This window comes from Ambystoma mexicanum, chromosome 12, assembly GCF_040938575.1.
Source record: "Ambystoma mexicanum isolate Mex_15411 chromosome 12, UKY_AmexF1_1, whole genome shotgun sequence".
NCBI classification, from domain to species: Eukaryota; Metazoa; Chordata; class Amphibia; order Caudata; family Ambystomatidae; genus Ambystoma; species Ambystoma mexicanum.
The window spans coordinates 276,533,806-276,552,048 of NC_090936.1; the positions used below are offsets into that span (position 1 = coordinate 276,533,806).

At 46.3% G+C, this 18,243-nt stretch overlaps 1 protein-coding gene across 1 annotated transcript in view; it reads left to right on the forward strand.

Moving 5' to 3' along the window:
• The window catches only part of LOC138513506 (solute carrier organic anion transporter family member 1C1-like), a 503,198-nt gene that overhangs the window by 252,010 nt on the left and 232,945 nt on the right, over positions 1-18,243 (forward strand). Inside the window, exon 7 of the mRNA XM_069628421.1 lies at positions 5,996-6,094. Within this exon, the coding sequence (XP_069484522.1) occupies positions 5,996-6,094 (99 nt within the window). The remainder of the gene's footprint in view (positions 1-5,995; positions 6,095-18,243) is intronic.

Genomic DNA, 18,243 nt, shown 5'->3' on the forward strand with positions numbered 1-18,243 from the left:
GTTTGATTGTGAAACATAGATCTTGGATACCATATCAAGCGGTTGACCCTCACAGCGGGACATAAAACGAAAAATGCCCCATATTTGTTGGCTCATTTTGGCCGTTTGTTTGGTTAGATGTGACTTCCCCGTGAGGGCTTCCGAAAATCTAATTCCCAGGTAATCAAAGACCTTCACCCTGGGGATAACTTCTCCATCACAAGTCATGGGTCACATTGGAGCTGTCAGTTTTCTGCCCACGCAGGCCATTGCAGCCGATTTGGTAGAGTACATGTTTAACCCCAGGTTACTCATAAATGCTGCATACGCATTAATCAAGGTCTGCAATGCTCTCAGGGTCCTGGCTAGCAATACGGTGTCATCCGCATATGCTAGCATCGGAAATGCCCGACCCCCCCAATACCAAGAAGTCTGCCAATATGTTTAACAAATCCTTGTAAAGACTGTTAATATTGAGGCAAAAACAGATCGGGGTTAGGACACAGCCCTGTCTCACTCCACAAACAAACCTAAAATATGCTGTGCAATGACCACCTGGACCATTGCGCATACATGACTCATTATCACTGTGGATTTCCATCAAAACCCTCAATATGTCCACAGGATGCACCCATGGACCTTAGCACTGCCCAAAGCTTTGACCTATTTACCTTGTCAAATGCTGTGCTCAGGTCCATAAACGCTAGATACACCACCTCTCCCCTACAAAAAACTGAGTTAGCCACCAATAGATACAAATTGAGGTTCAGCTCCATAGTACCTACTCCCAGCCAGAAGCCAAACTCCATATCAGAAAGAACCGCCTGTTCCTTAAACCAGGTTTCAATATGGCCCAGTAACACGCTCCCAAAGATTTTAAAAGAGGTGTCCAGTAATGATATTGGCCTATAGGCACTTGGGCTTGCATAGTCCCTCTTTTTAAATATAGGAAATATAATAGCCCTTTTCCAGGATGGGGGATATCTCACTGATTCCAAGCAGGCATTAAACACCACCGTCAAGAGAGTTGCCCACAAATCAACGGGGTCTTGAAAGAGGTCTGCTGGTATCACATCAAGGCCTGGTGCACGATTATGGGCTTGCTGACTTATAGCCTTGGTTACATCATCCAGCCCAAGCTTTAGACATGAGGGCCTTGGGACTACACATCCCCTTGTATTCTCTCCCCCAAACAAATTCCCAAAGTGCTCCAGCCAGGCTGCTTCCTCCACATGTGTACCGCTTGCCTCATTGATCAAGCCGTCCCCAGGACCCCTCTTCACAAACTCCCAGAAGGCCTTCTGGTCATTGCATTTAGCAGCGTCCGGAAAACCCTCACAAGATGCCCCTTCAATTTCCCATTCCCTTCTCTTTAGCTCTACTAAGTAGTGTGCCCTAGCCTGGGCAATCTCTCTTCTGCTAGAGGTCGAGGCCTTTATTGTCAGAAATAGTGCTCGCTTTGTACTTCTACAGGCCTCATCAAACCAACCCTTGCATGACACTGGGACCTTCCCTTTATTTACTAGCGTAAATCTTTTTGAAAGGACTCCAGCTAATTCAACAAATTTGTCCACAATTTGCCCCGGTGGTGTAGTATCCTCCAATATATCAAGTAATAAAGGTACATTCATCGATATGGTATCTAAATGCAGATTCTCCTCCTTGATTGTCCCCCATTTGATTCTTCTTGAACCAGTAACCACCTCCTTAATTAGACATGGTACAGAGTCAATTGGTGCCCCCTCCCCCAATATCCCCTTAAAACAAAGACGAGTAGGGTGGTGGTCACTGTTCACATCCGGAATCACTTCAAAACTCAGTACCTGATCCCAAAGCCTCACAGAGATGCAAAAATAATCAATTATCGAGGCGCCCAAATGGTTATGGTATATCTGGGGCCAAGTGACCATTAACAGTCCCTAACCCCCATTCAGTCAACCATGAGCACAATTGGAGATCCTTATTGCAAACCCTTGGATCACCCAAAATAGGGACAGGAATATTCACAGAGAAATCCTCTGAAGGGTCTTGTAAATCTTCGACCATGCCCATTCCCATTTTCACGGTTAAAATCACCTCCCCAAACATACAATTAATTTTTACTCCTCCCCGAAGACAACAGATCCTAAATAAACCCCTTGACCCTGGCTAGTCTATCAACCTCTGCTTTTTGAGGACTATTGTAAAAATTGATAATACAAATTGATTCACCCCTTGTGGCCGAAATACAGACCACCTGAAGGAAGTCCATACATGTTTCGACCACCTTAACCCTGCATTTGACTGAGATCTTAATCAGAATAGCCATGCACCCAAAGCCTCTTCCCCTCGCTTTTTTCCTAGCTGGGATCCCAAAAGAAACAAAAACATCCAGTTTCGGGGTCTCCAACACCCATGTTTCCTGTAGAAGGATCACATCATTAGCATCTGCGATATCTCTCCCATCTATCTTCCCCCTGGACCCTGCTATAATCCAGGACAGCAAATGAAACACTGGGGTTTTACTGGCCTGAGGGTCACTTACTAAGAGGTGAGTTAAGAACGGAGCCACATCCTGCCCCCCCGACTCAGTGTCAACCCTACTCAGTGAGGTATCTGACTGTCAATCAAGGTCCTCACAAGAATTGAGAACCTCAAATCGGTTAGCCAGTTCTAGAGCACCAATCGGTGCACTTTCACCAATATGATTGGACCCTCTCTTCAAGGGAATTGAACTCCAGCCTCCCTCCTTGGTTTGTGCAGATACTGGATGCCAAACCGTTTGCCCCCTACCCTCGCACCAACCCCCAACTCCTACATCCCTTCTACCCTGCGTTGTTCCCGGGGCTACCTGATCAACCACCCTCTCATAAAAATAATCCAGAGAGAGAACTCTGCTAAAGAGTCTACTGCCATTTGGTTTAAGTCCCTGTGCAAGGTTAGAACTAAGGAGATAACCAGCCATCGTTGCGTCAAAGAAGGTCCACATTGCACAATCTCCCTCCACATTCTTAGGCTTGGTGCCTACCCAACCAACTATTCTCACCATATGAATAATGGCCGGGTCTACTTTAGACCCCATCATATTTGTGTTGATCCAATGCTTCCCTTTGTTAAGAAGGGAGATGGTCGACTCAAAATTGCCCTTCGAGAGGCCGGGCAGGCGTGTGATGATCTCCACGAAAGGGACTGCTTCTGAGGGCAAATTTAAGATGGTTTGGTCCCCCACCCCCTGTGGTGGAACAAACCCCCGTGCTCCAGCCCCAACCATTTGCTTGAAGTCACTACTCCTCCCTGGATTAAGATGAGTCCCAAACCCTAACATTTTACTGACAGACCCTACTTCCGCAGCCACATGGAACTTGCATGGTGTCCTCCCTTCACTGCTGCACAACAAACTCAAGGCACAACATCTCCCACCTCCCCCACCTCCGCCACCTCTTCTACCCGAGTTTTAGCCAGATCTAACACCTTGGAAGATTACGGTCTTATAGAATCATCCATTATTGATAATGTGGTCAGAACCCCCACCTTTAGGGCTTGTAAGTATTGCAGAACCAACTGTTGAGGTTTCAGCTTCTCATCTAGCAGGGATTCCAGCCAGATATTGTCATCCATCCCCCGCAAGGGAAGAGTCCAGATCAAAACTGGCAGGACCCGCGGAAAATGCACAGCCTGACTGTAGGACGCCCAGCTTCTACGACTGATATTGGGACTGCCCCTAACCATCCCTCTGGCACCTTCTCACAGGCTATTGGGATTGCTACAAAGCCTTCCCCTTTGTCCTCTCCACTATTATTGCTGCTGCACCCACCACTGGTTGGGCTAAGGTGCCCCTCTAACAAGGGTGCTACCTCTCTAGAGACTAGGTTGGCTGTGTTCAGCCATCTCACTATCTTATTTGCCATCACATCCATATAAGAATCCAGGCACCTCTGGAAGAGGTTGTGTATAGATTGTGGAGGGGGTCTTCCCATTTTTACTGTGTTTACTGTTTTACCCATTTTTGGTTTCTTAGCACCCTTTGCCAACCCCCCCATAAACCCCCCAACCCATTGCCCTTATCCCCAGCTTTCCATTTCCCCATAGGAAGCACTTTATGAAACAGCAATTCCAACCATATTACAGAAAAGAAATACAAAAAAATAAAAAAAAAAACAGACAGGGTAAAGGTTTCCAAAGTTGATAATACCCAGAGATTGCAGAGCTAAGAACAATATGAGCTGTACAACCACTTAAAACCACTTTAAAAATAAATGTTTACAGTGGGAGAGGGAAACCCCTCGCAACCCTATAATCAAAGGTGGGGGGGGAGAAAAACCATACCTTAAAAACTAGCTACAAACTGGCTTAAAACACAAGAAGAGTACACACATGCAGATATATGATATGCAGATACACTAATTAAAGGATTACTAAAGATTCCAAAAATAGTCTGCTATTATACTGATAGTTAATATATAATTAATATATACTCCACAATCACTACAGTCCTTCTGCCATTCCAATACTAATGTAACAAAGGTTCAAAAGTCCATATGGCAGACGGGGCATTGAACAATAGTGTTGGCGTTAATGTTACGATTTATGTAAGAGGAAAAAAAAGCAGAAAACGTCATTCAAAGATGTCCCAAAAGAGACGAGCTCCGAGCACAGGGCACGCCCGACAACTCGAGGAGCTGCCTTAGTCCGTCACTCTCCCCCTGTCCTTTGTCTTCACAAGGCTGAGTTACGACTGCACAGTTTAGCAACACACTAACACACAGTTGGCAGTGGGGCTGTGCCAATCCATGAAGTGACGGTTGAGCAGAAAAAGGCAGGTGATAGTTGAGAGTTAGAGTTGGCAGCTCCTCAATAGTGACACTTACTCGCTGCTGCCGAGAGCCGATTTCTACTTCTACTTCGTTCACAAGCAGGGGAGTTGCTAGGTCTGGAAAAGACCCGGGGCTAGGCTGATGTCGGAACTGTTGGGACTGGGGGCTAGCTAGTCTTTTGGCTGTAACTCCTGAGATTCTATCGGGAGCTACAACCAAAAGATCAGGGGCTATAGCCCCTTTAGCCCCCCCCTTGGCAACGCCCCTGTTCACAAGTGCTCACAGGTGCTTACATGGCTCCTCGACCAGCCGTGTAATTAGCTCCCCAGCTGGTCGGGCTGGAGAAACCTTATAGTAACATCAAACGCCCTCAAGTGGCCCGCCGCAGCAAGTTCGAAGCTGTTATAAAAACTAGTGATTAATCCACGGGTGCCCCCGCGTTCTGGGCAGACTGGGCCGACTGCAGTATTGACTCTTCCCCGACTCTGCCACGCTCCGCTGGGGAAACAGTTTATGAATCAAAGCGCCAGCCTCCAACAACAAACCAGTTAGACAGACTGCTGTGTCCTCAGTAATTGTAATCTGCACTCAGATTGTTAAAATGCAACGACAAGCCACTCAAACCGCTTGATTTGAGGTATAACACATAACTAGGGAATCAGAAGCATCAGAAGACCCCACTCCCTAAACAATGCACACATCTAATGGTGCATGAGGTAAATACTCAACTCAGAATGGTGAGGATCTTAAAACCAGGGGATATTATAGCCCTGTCTTTTTACCAATGTACTTGTAATTGCTATATTTTTTTACACCTTAACATTACTTTTTTCTTTATACAATTGAAAAAAGCCCTGAAGTGTGTGTAGTAAATGAAGACTCTGGGGGTACATTTAAACCTAACTTTTGAAGCATTGTGTTTCATCATTCTGTAAATCCACGACTAAAAGCAATGTATTGCTTCCATATGATTAATATTTATGATGATACTATCAGTGGCTAAAGTCAGAGTTGCAGTACAATATCATCATTAATTAACACTAATTACAAAAGGGCATCAGTTTATATGAAAAATTCCTCCAACAACTCAACCTCATATGTTGTAGCTGTTTCAGCACTTTTGCAGTCATGTTGGTCTATTCAGAAATTATGTAAACCTTTTAATTTGACCTAATATTGAATAAATGTAAATCTATCGTGGTTTAACTGAATTTCTCTTACAGCTTGCGTGCATACCATTTCAATTTTCGGCCCCGTTGCTGGTTTCATGCTGGGATCCCTCTGTGCCAGGTTGTATGTGGACATCGGATTTGTAAATCTGGGTAAGAAATATAAGCATTTCGGAATCTGATCCTACACACATGTAATTTCTTGTTGCAAGGTTATTGCACATTTATGGGGACGAATAAGCAGCAAAGTCAAGATACAAGATAAGGAGTAGCGCCTTAACTATCAGCGTTTTATTTTATATTGGAAATGATCAACTATGTAACAACTATTCACCAGTCTATGCTGTAATTTGCATAGCATATTGTACCACCAGTGCCTAAATAAATAACAAAATAACAAAGAATAGATACATTGTGTAGCAACCGTAAGAAAGGTGTTATTTTGGAATGACGGCTGTTTAACAGCTCAGAACATTTAGGAGCTTTGAGAAAACAATAGCAAAAAATAGCAGCTTATAGGTGGAGGTATTGACCCATTGTGAAAATGTGCCATATGGTAATTCTGAAAACCCCCAAAGGGATCTGACGTGACTTCAAGATGTGCATAAACTTGAATGTTAAATTCGGCCAGTAACATATAATAGAGCCCTCTAGCAAGTCAGGAGTAACTCCAATTTGTGACTCAACCCCTTATTTGTTTTCCTTTGTCAGAGATTCAGCATCTGATTATACCCTGAATGTCTTAACGTTGCTTGCTGTGCAGCTTACTAATTTAGATTTGTTTATACAGTTGTAGTGAACAGGCATTTTCGGCCTCTAGGACCTTTGCACAAAACCAAAAATGGAGAGTAGAATGACATGATTTAGAATTGACTTAAAATCATCAAAGTTGATGAGAGAGTGAAGAAAGAAATGTGGGGTTTGTCTTCAACATAGACAGAAGATGCTCTCTGGGTGGAGGGGCGGGGAGGTTGGGCTCAGAGATGACTGATTCTTACATCCTCTGGCCTTTGCTGTGAATTTCAGCGTGGCTGTGACCGCCGAGTACAGCCACTCTCTTGTATCCACTTGCCTTTTCAAGCCTACACCAAAAACCGTAATATTGCTTTGTGGTCTACTATGAAGGTCAGATGGGACATAGAATATTTCATGTTTATGTTCCTCCTTGTTTCTTTTTTCGTGGAGCAGTAAGAGACTTTTTCTTAGTTCCTCAAGGTCTGTCCATGTCCGTAGGAAGTAGCACACGTTCCCCCTTGTGCCAGTGCCACATAGGTCATTTGTCACCAGTGTTCTTTTGAGAAGAAGGTCTGCTAATATTAAACCATTAATCCCTGCGTTCAAGGGCATGCCTGGGCAGTAATGGGCCGCTAGCCAGATCCCAGGTAGGCCAGAGTGAATGAGGCCTTGGCGAGAGCCTAGGACCATTACTGCCCAAACACACCCCAGAACGCAGGGATTAATGCCATTAACACCAATGTGTGTTGCACCATGTGCTGTGACCGTGTAAAAAGAATGTTCCCTTCGATGAATGGTCACACAGGCCAATGTGTTTATTCCCCAAAGGATAGTTCAGGCCATTCTAAGATGGCTACTGTGGATATGCAAGAGGGGTTTTGGAGCGAGTCCCTTCCTGCGATCTATGGGGGAATCATGTGCTGCAGAGGAATGGTGATGCAAGCAGGTTAGAGGAGCCTGAGCAAGGCAGGTAAATTGTGGAGAACTGTTGGTGGGAGCAGGTAGAGGCAGAAAAATTGGGGGAAGAAATCCCACCAATGATGGTACCACCTTGGTAGTAAATACTACATCAATTGAAAAGACATATAGTGAAATGTTCCAGTAAATTCCAAGAAATATTTGTCAATGGTGTGTACACCATTCTTTATTGTAAGAGCTCCTTCGTCATAAACTACTTAAGAGGACGAAACAGAAGCCATGGCCAATGCATTTCAGACTCATGTCCTTCATCAGGGAGATCACTGTTAGTGGTCGGGGCTGTACAAGATAGTGCCTTTTTTTATTTGATCATGAACTCAACTTGGAAGAAACAGTATGAGTTGCAAATTGATTCAACGCTATACCAAAGTGGTGGTCCCATAAGAGGCTGATGGGAATAATGCTTTCAGATTGCTAGTCAGCATCATTTATGGTCAGAACTACGACAATATCTGATTGTCTTCGAAAATCTGACTTTTGGAGGAGTGGGCATGTGAGCATGAGCGGAAAGAGACAGGACTCTGGAGCACAGTCTCCTAGGAGCAGCCTTAAGCTGTCTTGGAGCATGGACTCATACTGGGAGATTAAGCCTGGCATTCTAGTACACTGATTAGCAAGCAACACACAACCAGGTGCTAAGTTTGCTCTGTCTGGCGAATGCCAAAAGAGTTCATGTGTTTGGCGGATGTTAAACTAGTTGTCATGTCATCTGCTATGATTGTTAGGCTATTGAATTATACATGTGTAGTGGAAACACATCAATGGCAAATTAATGGTTACTTAATATGGCCAATGTAATCCTGCTACATTGTTGCAGCTGGAATATAGATGTCATTTTGTTCATAGTGTTAATTATGTGTAGCACATCTTTCTGGGCATGCCCGATTTTGGCAAATAACAGAGCTGAGGTACATGGAGATGAATAAGTTACTCAGTCTCACACAACCTAGGAGTCTGGAAGCAGAATGTAAAGCTCTGGTTTACTAGTTAATTGCCAGCAACCTTGCTTGCAGACCATTCCAGGAAAAGCATACACGTGTGTTTGTACAGAAATTCGCCTGCACCTTGTATTATCGGAAATCCCTTCAACATATCTTAAGTATTCATATTTATTTGTTGATGCAGATTGTCTGACATTTTCATCACTTAGAAAACGTTCCATGATACGCAGACAGTTAGACAACATAGGTCGACAGTATGCGTTTGGCGGTAATGGTAAAATATGCAGTATTTCTGAATACTGCACATTTGACTTCTTTGCCATATATGTATGACTCAAACTTTTCAGCATGTCCTCCTTTTCTGTCACATAATTGTTACCACATGCCCCCAGTGGAGTCCTCTGGGACTCCAAAACATGCAATAACTGAAGCGTTTGCATGACTCTGCCTCAGGAAGACCGTTCCCATTTCTGCATGCCTATCGCATAATGGAACAGTAAATGAGTTTGGAAATATTTTCCTAGGTAATACAGCCAAACTCATGAGGAGACCTTTAGCCACAATATTTTACACACCGACTTGGTACAACAGTATAATGATGCTGTACATTTAATTACATCAGTGGGTCCGAGAAATTAGCCCAATCATAATAGAAGGTTTCTTGAGGGAAAGGCAGAATTTTATTAAACAATCTGCTCTGGTTCTCTCTCTAACCATAATGAAAGTCTGCCATCTACTATGTTAATAATAATTATAATTGTTCTTTTAGAACGCACTTAATACCAGAGATTGCTTTGTAAGCACGGGATCGGAAATCGAACCTGTGTTGGCTGCGTTGACTTGATTAGAAGACAAACACATTGCCCCTGAGCTATCCCCCTTCACCAGGTTAAGTTACATTGACTTATACTGTGCACTGTTACCATTAGCATGGTCTCCAGGTACTCACTTGACTCTGTAAGAAAAGATGGTGCGGGTTAGTGGGGAAGAGCGATAGGATAGAGATTGTGCTCTTCTGTTGATGCATGCAGAACCAGGAAAAACTGCCATCTATGATTGTCGGCTTTCTAAGTGAATTTTGATTGTGTGCACTGGCTTGTATCCAGAGGGACAAGGCCCAATGTCTGGGTGTTATTGTTGTATGCGGATTTATATTATGTTGTATGTGTGTTTTGTGTATTTTGTGTAGTAGTTTGGCTGGCCCATATGGCATTTGTGGTACTTGGGAGGTATACGGGAGGGGAGCAGGAGCAGGGGTGGTTAGTACATTGGCTGTCTTGAAAATTCTTCTGATGCAATACATTGGCTACCCTGGCAATTCTTCTAGGTGTAATACATTGGCTATCCTCAAAATTATTCTAAGTACTGAAGAGGGAAAATAGGACAATCCCTTCCCCCGATCCTCATCCAGACCATGGCCTAGAACATCACGACCCAAGCACCCACCGCGGGAGGAATTCGACCTGCTCACGGCTGCCCCATATGTCAAGATACACTGTGGCCATGCCCCACACAGCCAGGGAAGCTGCCTGTCATTCAAACCGCATGCCGGAGACTCAGATGGAGCTGATACCAACCGTATGGATCAACTCGACAAGACAGCAACCACAAAATACCGCCATCGTTAGAGATATCATGACGACATAGCCTGTGGACAGGGACACACGTGCCACCAAGCACATTGGTCATACACACACCAATCCACACGAAGAACATACTCAGTGCTATGACATAGAGGACCACTCACACTCATAGATGCATCATTGTTATTTTTCACATAGGCTAATTACAGCACCGCAGAAATGCAAGAAGCCAGAAGAGCTTGTGTACATGCTTGCAGACGCTTCCTCGCCACTAAAACCATGAAGATATAACCCTGCATATGGACTAATGCATATGAACCTCTATCGCCTCTCGCAACCCCCATATTATGGACTATGTACCGCCACCCATAAAGCAGGCCACAGTAGGTGCTGACCAAGCAGAACGAGCCCCGACAAGAGCCCACAGCCAAGGCTGCAATGTTGCAATCTGCATGCCGCTCTCCCCGCGCCAAGGTTACACCTGCCACTGCTAAACGCTCACTGAGCCGAAATACAAATCAAATGCTCACAATTCTGCTCCAGCCACAGTCTCAAAACACGTGACCAGGCCGAGCTGATAAAATGCCAAGCCCCATGGAGCAGAGAAGCACTGGGGGTCTCACGTCTGGAACACAGCCTGCAACAATGAAGTGACAAATTGGACATTCACAGCAATGGCAAAGGCACACACACCAGCTAATAGTCAGGCCTGTCCATTGTCTACCACTAACACATAGTCATACTTTGTTGCCAGCACCAGGTACACCGTGAGCTGGGAACAACGATGGTCCCAGGCTTGGGGGCTTGCGGATTTACCAATCAGAATATAAGGGGCCCACCAGTGACACCATTATAGTTTAGTCAATCACTAATTGTCCCCTTGTAACATTTCTCTTGTAGCAATTATTAGGGATGGCCCAAGCGTACCACCTGATCCTTCCTCCACCACTAACAAGCTTTCCTATATGTATCTATATTGACCTTACCACTCGGGGAGCCAACCCGAGGTGGCGTTAGGTTTGGGGATAGTTCTCCCAGGTCACGCACGTAGCAGCGTCATACAGCTAGAAAACGGGCCTGTGAGCCCACCATGATAGAGAGGTCTCCGGAAAGCCCGTGCCCTGAGAACTCGACCCTGCTTGTTTGATGTAATAAACAGCAGTAATTCATTGCTCTTGTGTGTGTCTCATACTCCTTTGGGACGCGGGAGGAGTGGGGCCTCCCCAACCCCGGAGGACCACGGACAGCCCTGCCGGCCCCCTGGTAATTACCCCGACAAGTTGGAGCCACTGCTGAGATCTGCTGAGATTGAGAGAGATCACAGCGAGGCCGCTTGCGTCAAGGTGGCCCGGCAATGCGGCCGCCTCTGTCGTTGCCCCCTTTGGAGGACTACAGGACCATCGCGGAACTGCGAGATGACCGGATATCGCAATCCGGAGATTGGCCATCGGGAGCCGAATTGAGAAGTGTCCCGCCCGCGGTTGGCGAGTGTCCAGGTGTGGTCCAGACGAGGGGAGGCGGCCAGCTGAATGGGAGGGGTGTCCGCAGCCGAGTGGCGATGGCAGGCTAGAACTCAATGTGAGTATGGCACACATAACCAGCATTACAATGTTGTGCAGGCGGTGGGAGGAACTGTAAACAGGGCGGCGGGTGGCTCTTACAGGGTGTTCAGAAAAGATTTTTGGTAATCGAGTGGCGATCAATGTGTAAGGTGTAGCGGGGACTAGCACAAGGGCCATCTCCTCTAGTGTTGCAGAGCAGATTGGGTGGGGCTTCAAGCACCCACGTGTGACTGGGGGATCGCGCTGGTTGGTTGAGATCGCAGACATCTGTATAAGGCGGTGTGGCATTCCTATGAGTTGAAGTTGTAGATCAATGAATAGATGACGATTCCTATTGATTGAGTGTTTTAGCTCTGTGAATAGATGACGTATTCCCGCAGGAGGTAGCTACATTGTTTCTCAGTGCAGAAGATAATTGGCTGGTTAAGCTCCCCTAGAGCGGGGGCGTATCACACGCGAGGCGACGCAGCATGCGCTGTCCGGTTATAATAACGAAGAAATTGACGAATACTCCACTCCAGGTGTGGTGGGAAGACAGCTGTGGGGATAACAGGGAACAAGATTGCCAAATATGGCGTGCATTCATTATTTTTGCTATAATTATACGTACCGGTAACCCTTTGTAGTAGTTGGTGACGTCACCCATAGGGCTTGTATAGGATACGGCGGTCTTTATCCTCCAGGAGTGTTCGGGGCAGGGACGCGTGGTAAGGGAGGGGTGAAGAGGGAGAGGTGGCCGCGCACAGAGAACGCTGACATGTGCTCAACAACGGAGGTCGCACAAGGAGGTGGTGCGGCCGGTGGGAGGGGGACCAGAAGAGCATACACTGCGCAGGCAGTGAGGGCAGAGGAGAAGGAGGAGGAGTTAGAATTACGTTACAGGTGTGCACAGTACCGGTGGCACAGGAAGGTTGGGGCAGCTCAAAAGCACGCCACGCGGGGCACACAGCTGCAGGGGGCTTTGAGCGCCATGGGTGGAAGGGGCCCTAGCTCCGGAAGGAGAAGCATAAAGGAAGGTGACATTACTGTAGAAGTAAAGAGGGCGGTTGCTCCCAGCACCAAAAGTATTGTAATACAAATTGCTTTTCCTTGCAGCGGAAAGTCGGAAGACCCCAATTTACGGGGCCAGGTATGGGTAGTGCTGAGAAAGTAACGTTTTTAAAGATGTCTGTGTACCATGGGGTAGGAGCAGGGTATAGGGCCTGCACCTTAACAACACCACTCCAGCATATCTGCGCAACACTAATACCGCACAGAGATAAAATAGTAAAGTACAGTATTGAATGGACACAAGGGACAGACAACAAAATAAGGATACCATGGACCGCCCAACGGCAGTTTTGACATGTGTACCCAACATTCACTGCTAGCGTATCTACATAACACATACAAGGGGAAGAAATTAGCGAGCCACCTAGAAGTTTTCCACCTCTGAAAAATGTTCCAGGGGTGTGCACCAGGGGTACCGGAGATGTTCAAAATGAAGGGAGTGAAGGAGGAAAAGGTGAGTGGAGTAGGCGGGTGCAGCATGCCCCGAAAAACCCCTGAGGCTGAGGAAAGTGAGGAAGAATCAGAAGGAAGTTGCAGAGGTGAAAAAGGAAGGTGAAGAGGAGACACCCATAATTAAAGAAGTAAAGAAGGAAACAGAGGGGCTGCATCCAATGCGAGAGTTGAGGGAAGCAACACGATTTCAACTAACTGCAACTGAAGGATACTCCAACCCTACATACAGCCCACCGCCATACGCGCCAGAAGACAGTTATCAAGAGGGGGTAGGTGCGAGGAGTGCAATAGATGCAAAACAAACACAGGTAAGCACCTTGAGAGAAAAGAGGGCACACGTAGACTTAGCAAACATAGGACCAGATGAATGGATGGCAGCACAGGTGCTACTGAAGCTACCAGGGACGGTAACAGTGGAGGAGGAAGGGGCGGTAAAGAAGGTAAGTAAAGAAGGAACAGAATACACACAGAGGGGGTGTGGGGTAACTACGAAGGAGGAAGGAAGAATGACGCAGGAGGAAGAGGAGATGCCGGAGGAGAGATTAGCAGAACTGAGGGAAGCACGGAGCGCACTGATGAAACAGTTCAAGCAGGAAAGGAAGGAGAAGAAGAAAGGAAGTATGGGTACAAGGTGGGTTAAAACGGCAAGAGGAAGAGCGAAGGAAACAAGAAGAGGACCACATAAGGGGAATTGCAAAAAGAATGGCACGCATGAAGCAGCGGGAGGTAAGAAGAAAAGAAGAGGAACGAGAAGAAAACGACAGGGAGATGGGACTATGGAGGAAGAAGATTATATCGGAACGTGCACGAAGGTATGAGGAGGGGAGAATCATAGAAAGTATACTGGCAAAGGAGGGCGGAATATGGAACAACAAGGAGGAAGAGAAAAGGGTATTAGAACAAGTAAGTGATGCAATAATGAATGAACTTTATAGAGCAAGAACGGAGGTAAGTAGTGAGGCGAGCCTCAAAGCGATACAGCACTAAGAAAGACGAGCAAGGAACATGGGGTCAAGGCATATGCTTGTAGCAATAAGGAGGTAGTGACAACACCAACCCAGAGGGGCGCGAAGAAGACAGGTGAGAACACAGACATAGACTTAAGGACAGTCACAGTGGGGGGAAAACGCCCAGGTACAGGGTTGACATTCTCAAATGGATTTTGCAGTGAGGAGGAGGAGGGATTTTGCAGGGGATGAAGTGATGGGAGTGGGGAAGGGCTAAGCAAATTATGCATAACACGCAAAGACTGTGGGTCATCATGGGACTGTGAGATACGGGAAGAAGAACACACAGGGAGGGAAAGTAAAAGACACACAAAACAAAGAACACCACGACTACTGACACCGCCAGCACAACACACCCCATATGTTAATAGACTCAGAGACCTTCCGGGACGCAGAATGCAAGAATCAGCTGATGCACATAGGAAGGGTCAGGTGGGTCAACAGAAAGAGGAGAGCGAATACACGCACACATCCCCGCACAGACGAACGCCAGGGGAAGTGAAGTACATTCTAATGCCATTAATAGAAAGAGGGGGAGAAAGGCCACAATATGTCCCATGGAAGCACGCAGACAAAGAAAACATCAAATGCAGGCTTCCATCGTTGAGTGGAGGGGCCGGGAAATGGATATATGAAATGGAAAAACAAACTGCAGGGCAAAATCTAGCAGTGGGTGATGTAAAGGGGTTGTTAATTTCAATACTGGGTGACGCAGCAGATGACATTTGGAAGAGAGTGGGATTCCCAGGGGTAGCTATAAGTGACACATCACATGATGGGGGGCCATTTGCAAATTGCAGACATGCATTGTGACAGGCGATGAGGGTGCAGTACCCAGACATTTCAGACATAGGAGCAATAGCGTCACGCAATATGCATGAGAATGAAGATCCTGTTGATTACATCCAGGAAATTCAGGAGAAGTGGCGCCTGGAAACGCCGGAACCGTGGGAAAAAACACTAGCAATTTTTTACCACATATTGATTCAAGGTCTCTCAGAACCAGTGCAGAGAAAATTAAATAAATTAGTAGAATGGAAGCAACGGCATGGCCAGAGATGCAGTTGACAATAGTACACCATTGTAGGCTATGGCAAGAAAAGATGAAACAGAAAGAGGAAGACAGAAAGGCAGAAGAGGCGAAATTGGTCCAAAGGAAACTATCCAAATATGCCATGGAAGGTGCGCTGATAACAGGCCCTGCCCAGGTCACTGCTGCACCAGACACTACACAACAACAAATAGCATCACTGCAACTAGCACAAATGACGACACAGCAAATGCCACCACCCCCACCATGCACAGCACAGATGGGAGGTGGATACACACAGATGGGAAACGGGTACACTAACAACTATGGGGGTAAGCGGGAGGGAGGGGATTTGGACCTGAAGCACCACAACAAGGGGGGATTCCGCAGACACAATCAACATGGACAACAGGGGTACTTAGAAACCACTTGAGGATACCCATGGCAAGCACGGGAGCCTCCAACGTGCTGGACTTGTGGCCTAATAGGACACATGTCACGCACGTGCAGAGCAAGATTGACTCAAGCAGGTTGGGGAGAGCAAGGGCAACAAGGTTACAATGGGGGACAACAATTTTACCAACAAGAAACACTAATCCAACAACAACAAGCTCCACCACTACCTCAGCAACAACTACAAACATATGCACCACCACAACAGGCACAACAGGCAGCAACAACACATCAACAACTTGTCCAGACAGTACAACAGCTCACACAACTACAAGACAATAAATTACCACCTGCAGACGCACCTATACAACAGACACATCTGGGAAGGGTGACAATATCTGGTCACAACCCATACACAGGGAGCAGACAGTCACTATACCCACAATAGGACAGCCCACAGATGTCTTTGATGTGTCCCATCCTATCGGTAACACCTAACCCTGCGGAGGAACCACGCATAAAGGTGGCGATAGGTGACAAAACATTTTCCTTCCTACTTCCTAATTGACACAGGGGCCACTAGGTCCTGTATAAGGGAGGGGAAGTTCAACTTGTCAGGCAAAGCTATGCACACTCAAGGATTCTCTGGGGCTCGAGGGTGGTTTCCTTTCACTAACAACATCTCCTTATCTTTTGGAGATCATGACCTGTCCCTACCACTGCTATACTCAGAACAATCACCAGTAAACATACTACGGAGAGACATCAGGAGCAGACTGAACATGACAATATCCTTTACTGACAAAGTAATAGTGTGCTCCACACAAGGCATACACATGCTCACAGCACAACACATACTCCAGGCTTACTGTGGCAAAAGAGTGGTAAGGGCCGAACCAATGGATGGGGACTTCTTCCAATATGGAACAGACATGGCAATAGCATGGCTACCAGGAATTGAGGGCAAGGTGTGGAGGAGACCAGCAGCTTACCTTTTCAGACCAGAAACACCCACCAGAGAAGAGGGCTATAATATAGTTGGACATAGAGAGTATTGTGGCAACTACGGACTACTTTGCAGTACACGCCCAGGATGGGCAGGGGAAAGCATGGAGAGCTGCAATAGCACCTCCAGAAGGATTCAGGCTAATGCAGGCATCAGATGAGGAACTGTTCTCAGATGGAACAGGAGATGGGGAGATGGTGTTCCAGATGAACGTCTATATTTGGTTAAGAGTGACATAGAAGGAGGTAGCACAGAAAATGGCAATGGCACTAGAAGCACCCACCACCACCCAAGTATCCTTCTATGAGGAAGATTTAGCAGCAGGACCCACCTCTCTATGGACGACTAATCCATATGACATAGGCTGCATAAAAAGCATTGGAAGAGTACAAATAAAGCATAAGAAAGGTGCAATGCTGCCCATGGTGAAGCCGTACCCACTATCTAAAGAGGCTGATGTAGGGATCTATGAAACAATAACTGCCTTAGTGGATAGAGGAATACTGTTACCATCAGAGTCACCATGCAACACTGCGGTGTACCCTGTGTTCAAGGCGAAAGGAGGGTCCTGGCGTTTCATACAAGACTTGAGGCCCCTCAACAATATTGTAGAAGCAGAATACCCCATAGCAGCTAAACCAGTCACTATACTGTGCGGAATACCAGCAGAGGCGCCACGATTCACTGTGATCGACCTCAAGAACGCCTTTTTCTCAATACCTCTACACCCTGATTCACAAAACTTAACAAGCTTCCCATACCGCAACACAAAGTGGAAACACACTAGACTACCCCAAGGGTACTGCGAGTCACCATCTATCTTTAACAGAGTAATACAAATGGATCTGGGAAACACTGAGATGTAAAACACAGTACTACAATATGTAGATGACATCATCATCTGCAGCATCACTGAGGAGAAGTGCAGGAGGGACTCTGTAAAGATGCTCACAGTGCTGGCTGAGAAAGGGTGCAAGGTTGACAAGGGGAAACTGCAGTACTGTCAAGAACAAGTGCTCTATATCGGGCAGATCATTTCACAAAAAGGAAGGAGCATTGCACCACAGAGGGCACAAGCAATAACGAATACACCACAGCCACAGACAGTAAGAGAATTGCAGCAATTTTTGGGCCTGTGGAACTACTGTAGGGCATGGGTCTTTGACTACAGCTCATACATAGGACCACTGCTTGAGGTCCTTAGAGAAGCACAAAGGGGGAAAGGAAGTTGGGATGGACAAGGGAAATGACAGAGGCATTCAATTAATTAAAACACACCATCTCAACTGCACCAGTACTGGCTACACCCAACTATGAGGAACAATTTTACATATTTTCACATTGTTATACCGCAGTAATGAAAGCAGTACTGACACAAAATACAAGCATGGGGCATAAACCAGTGGCATTTTACAGTGGCTATTTGGATCCTGTAATGATTGGCCACTTCCCGTGCGAATAGAGCGTAGCCGCAGCAGAATTTGCAGTAGAAAAATCTTATTCAATAACAATGGGATGCCCCACCACACTGTATGTGGAACACACTCTCTTTGCAATACTGAAC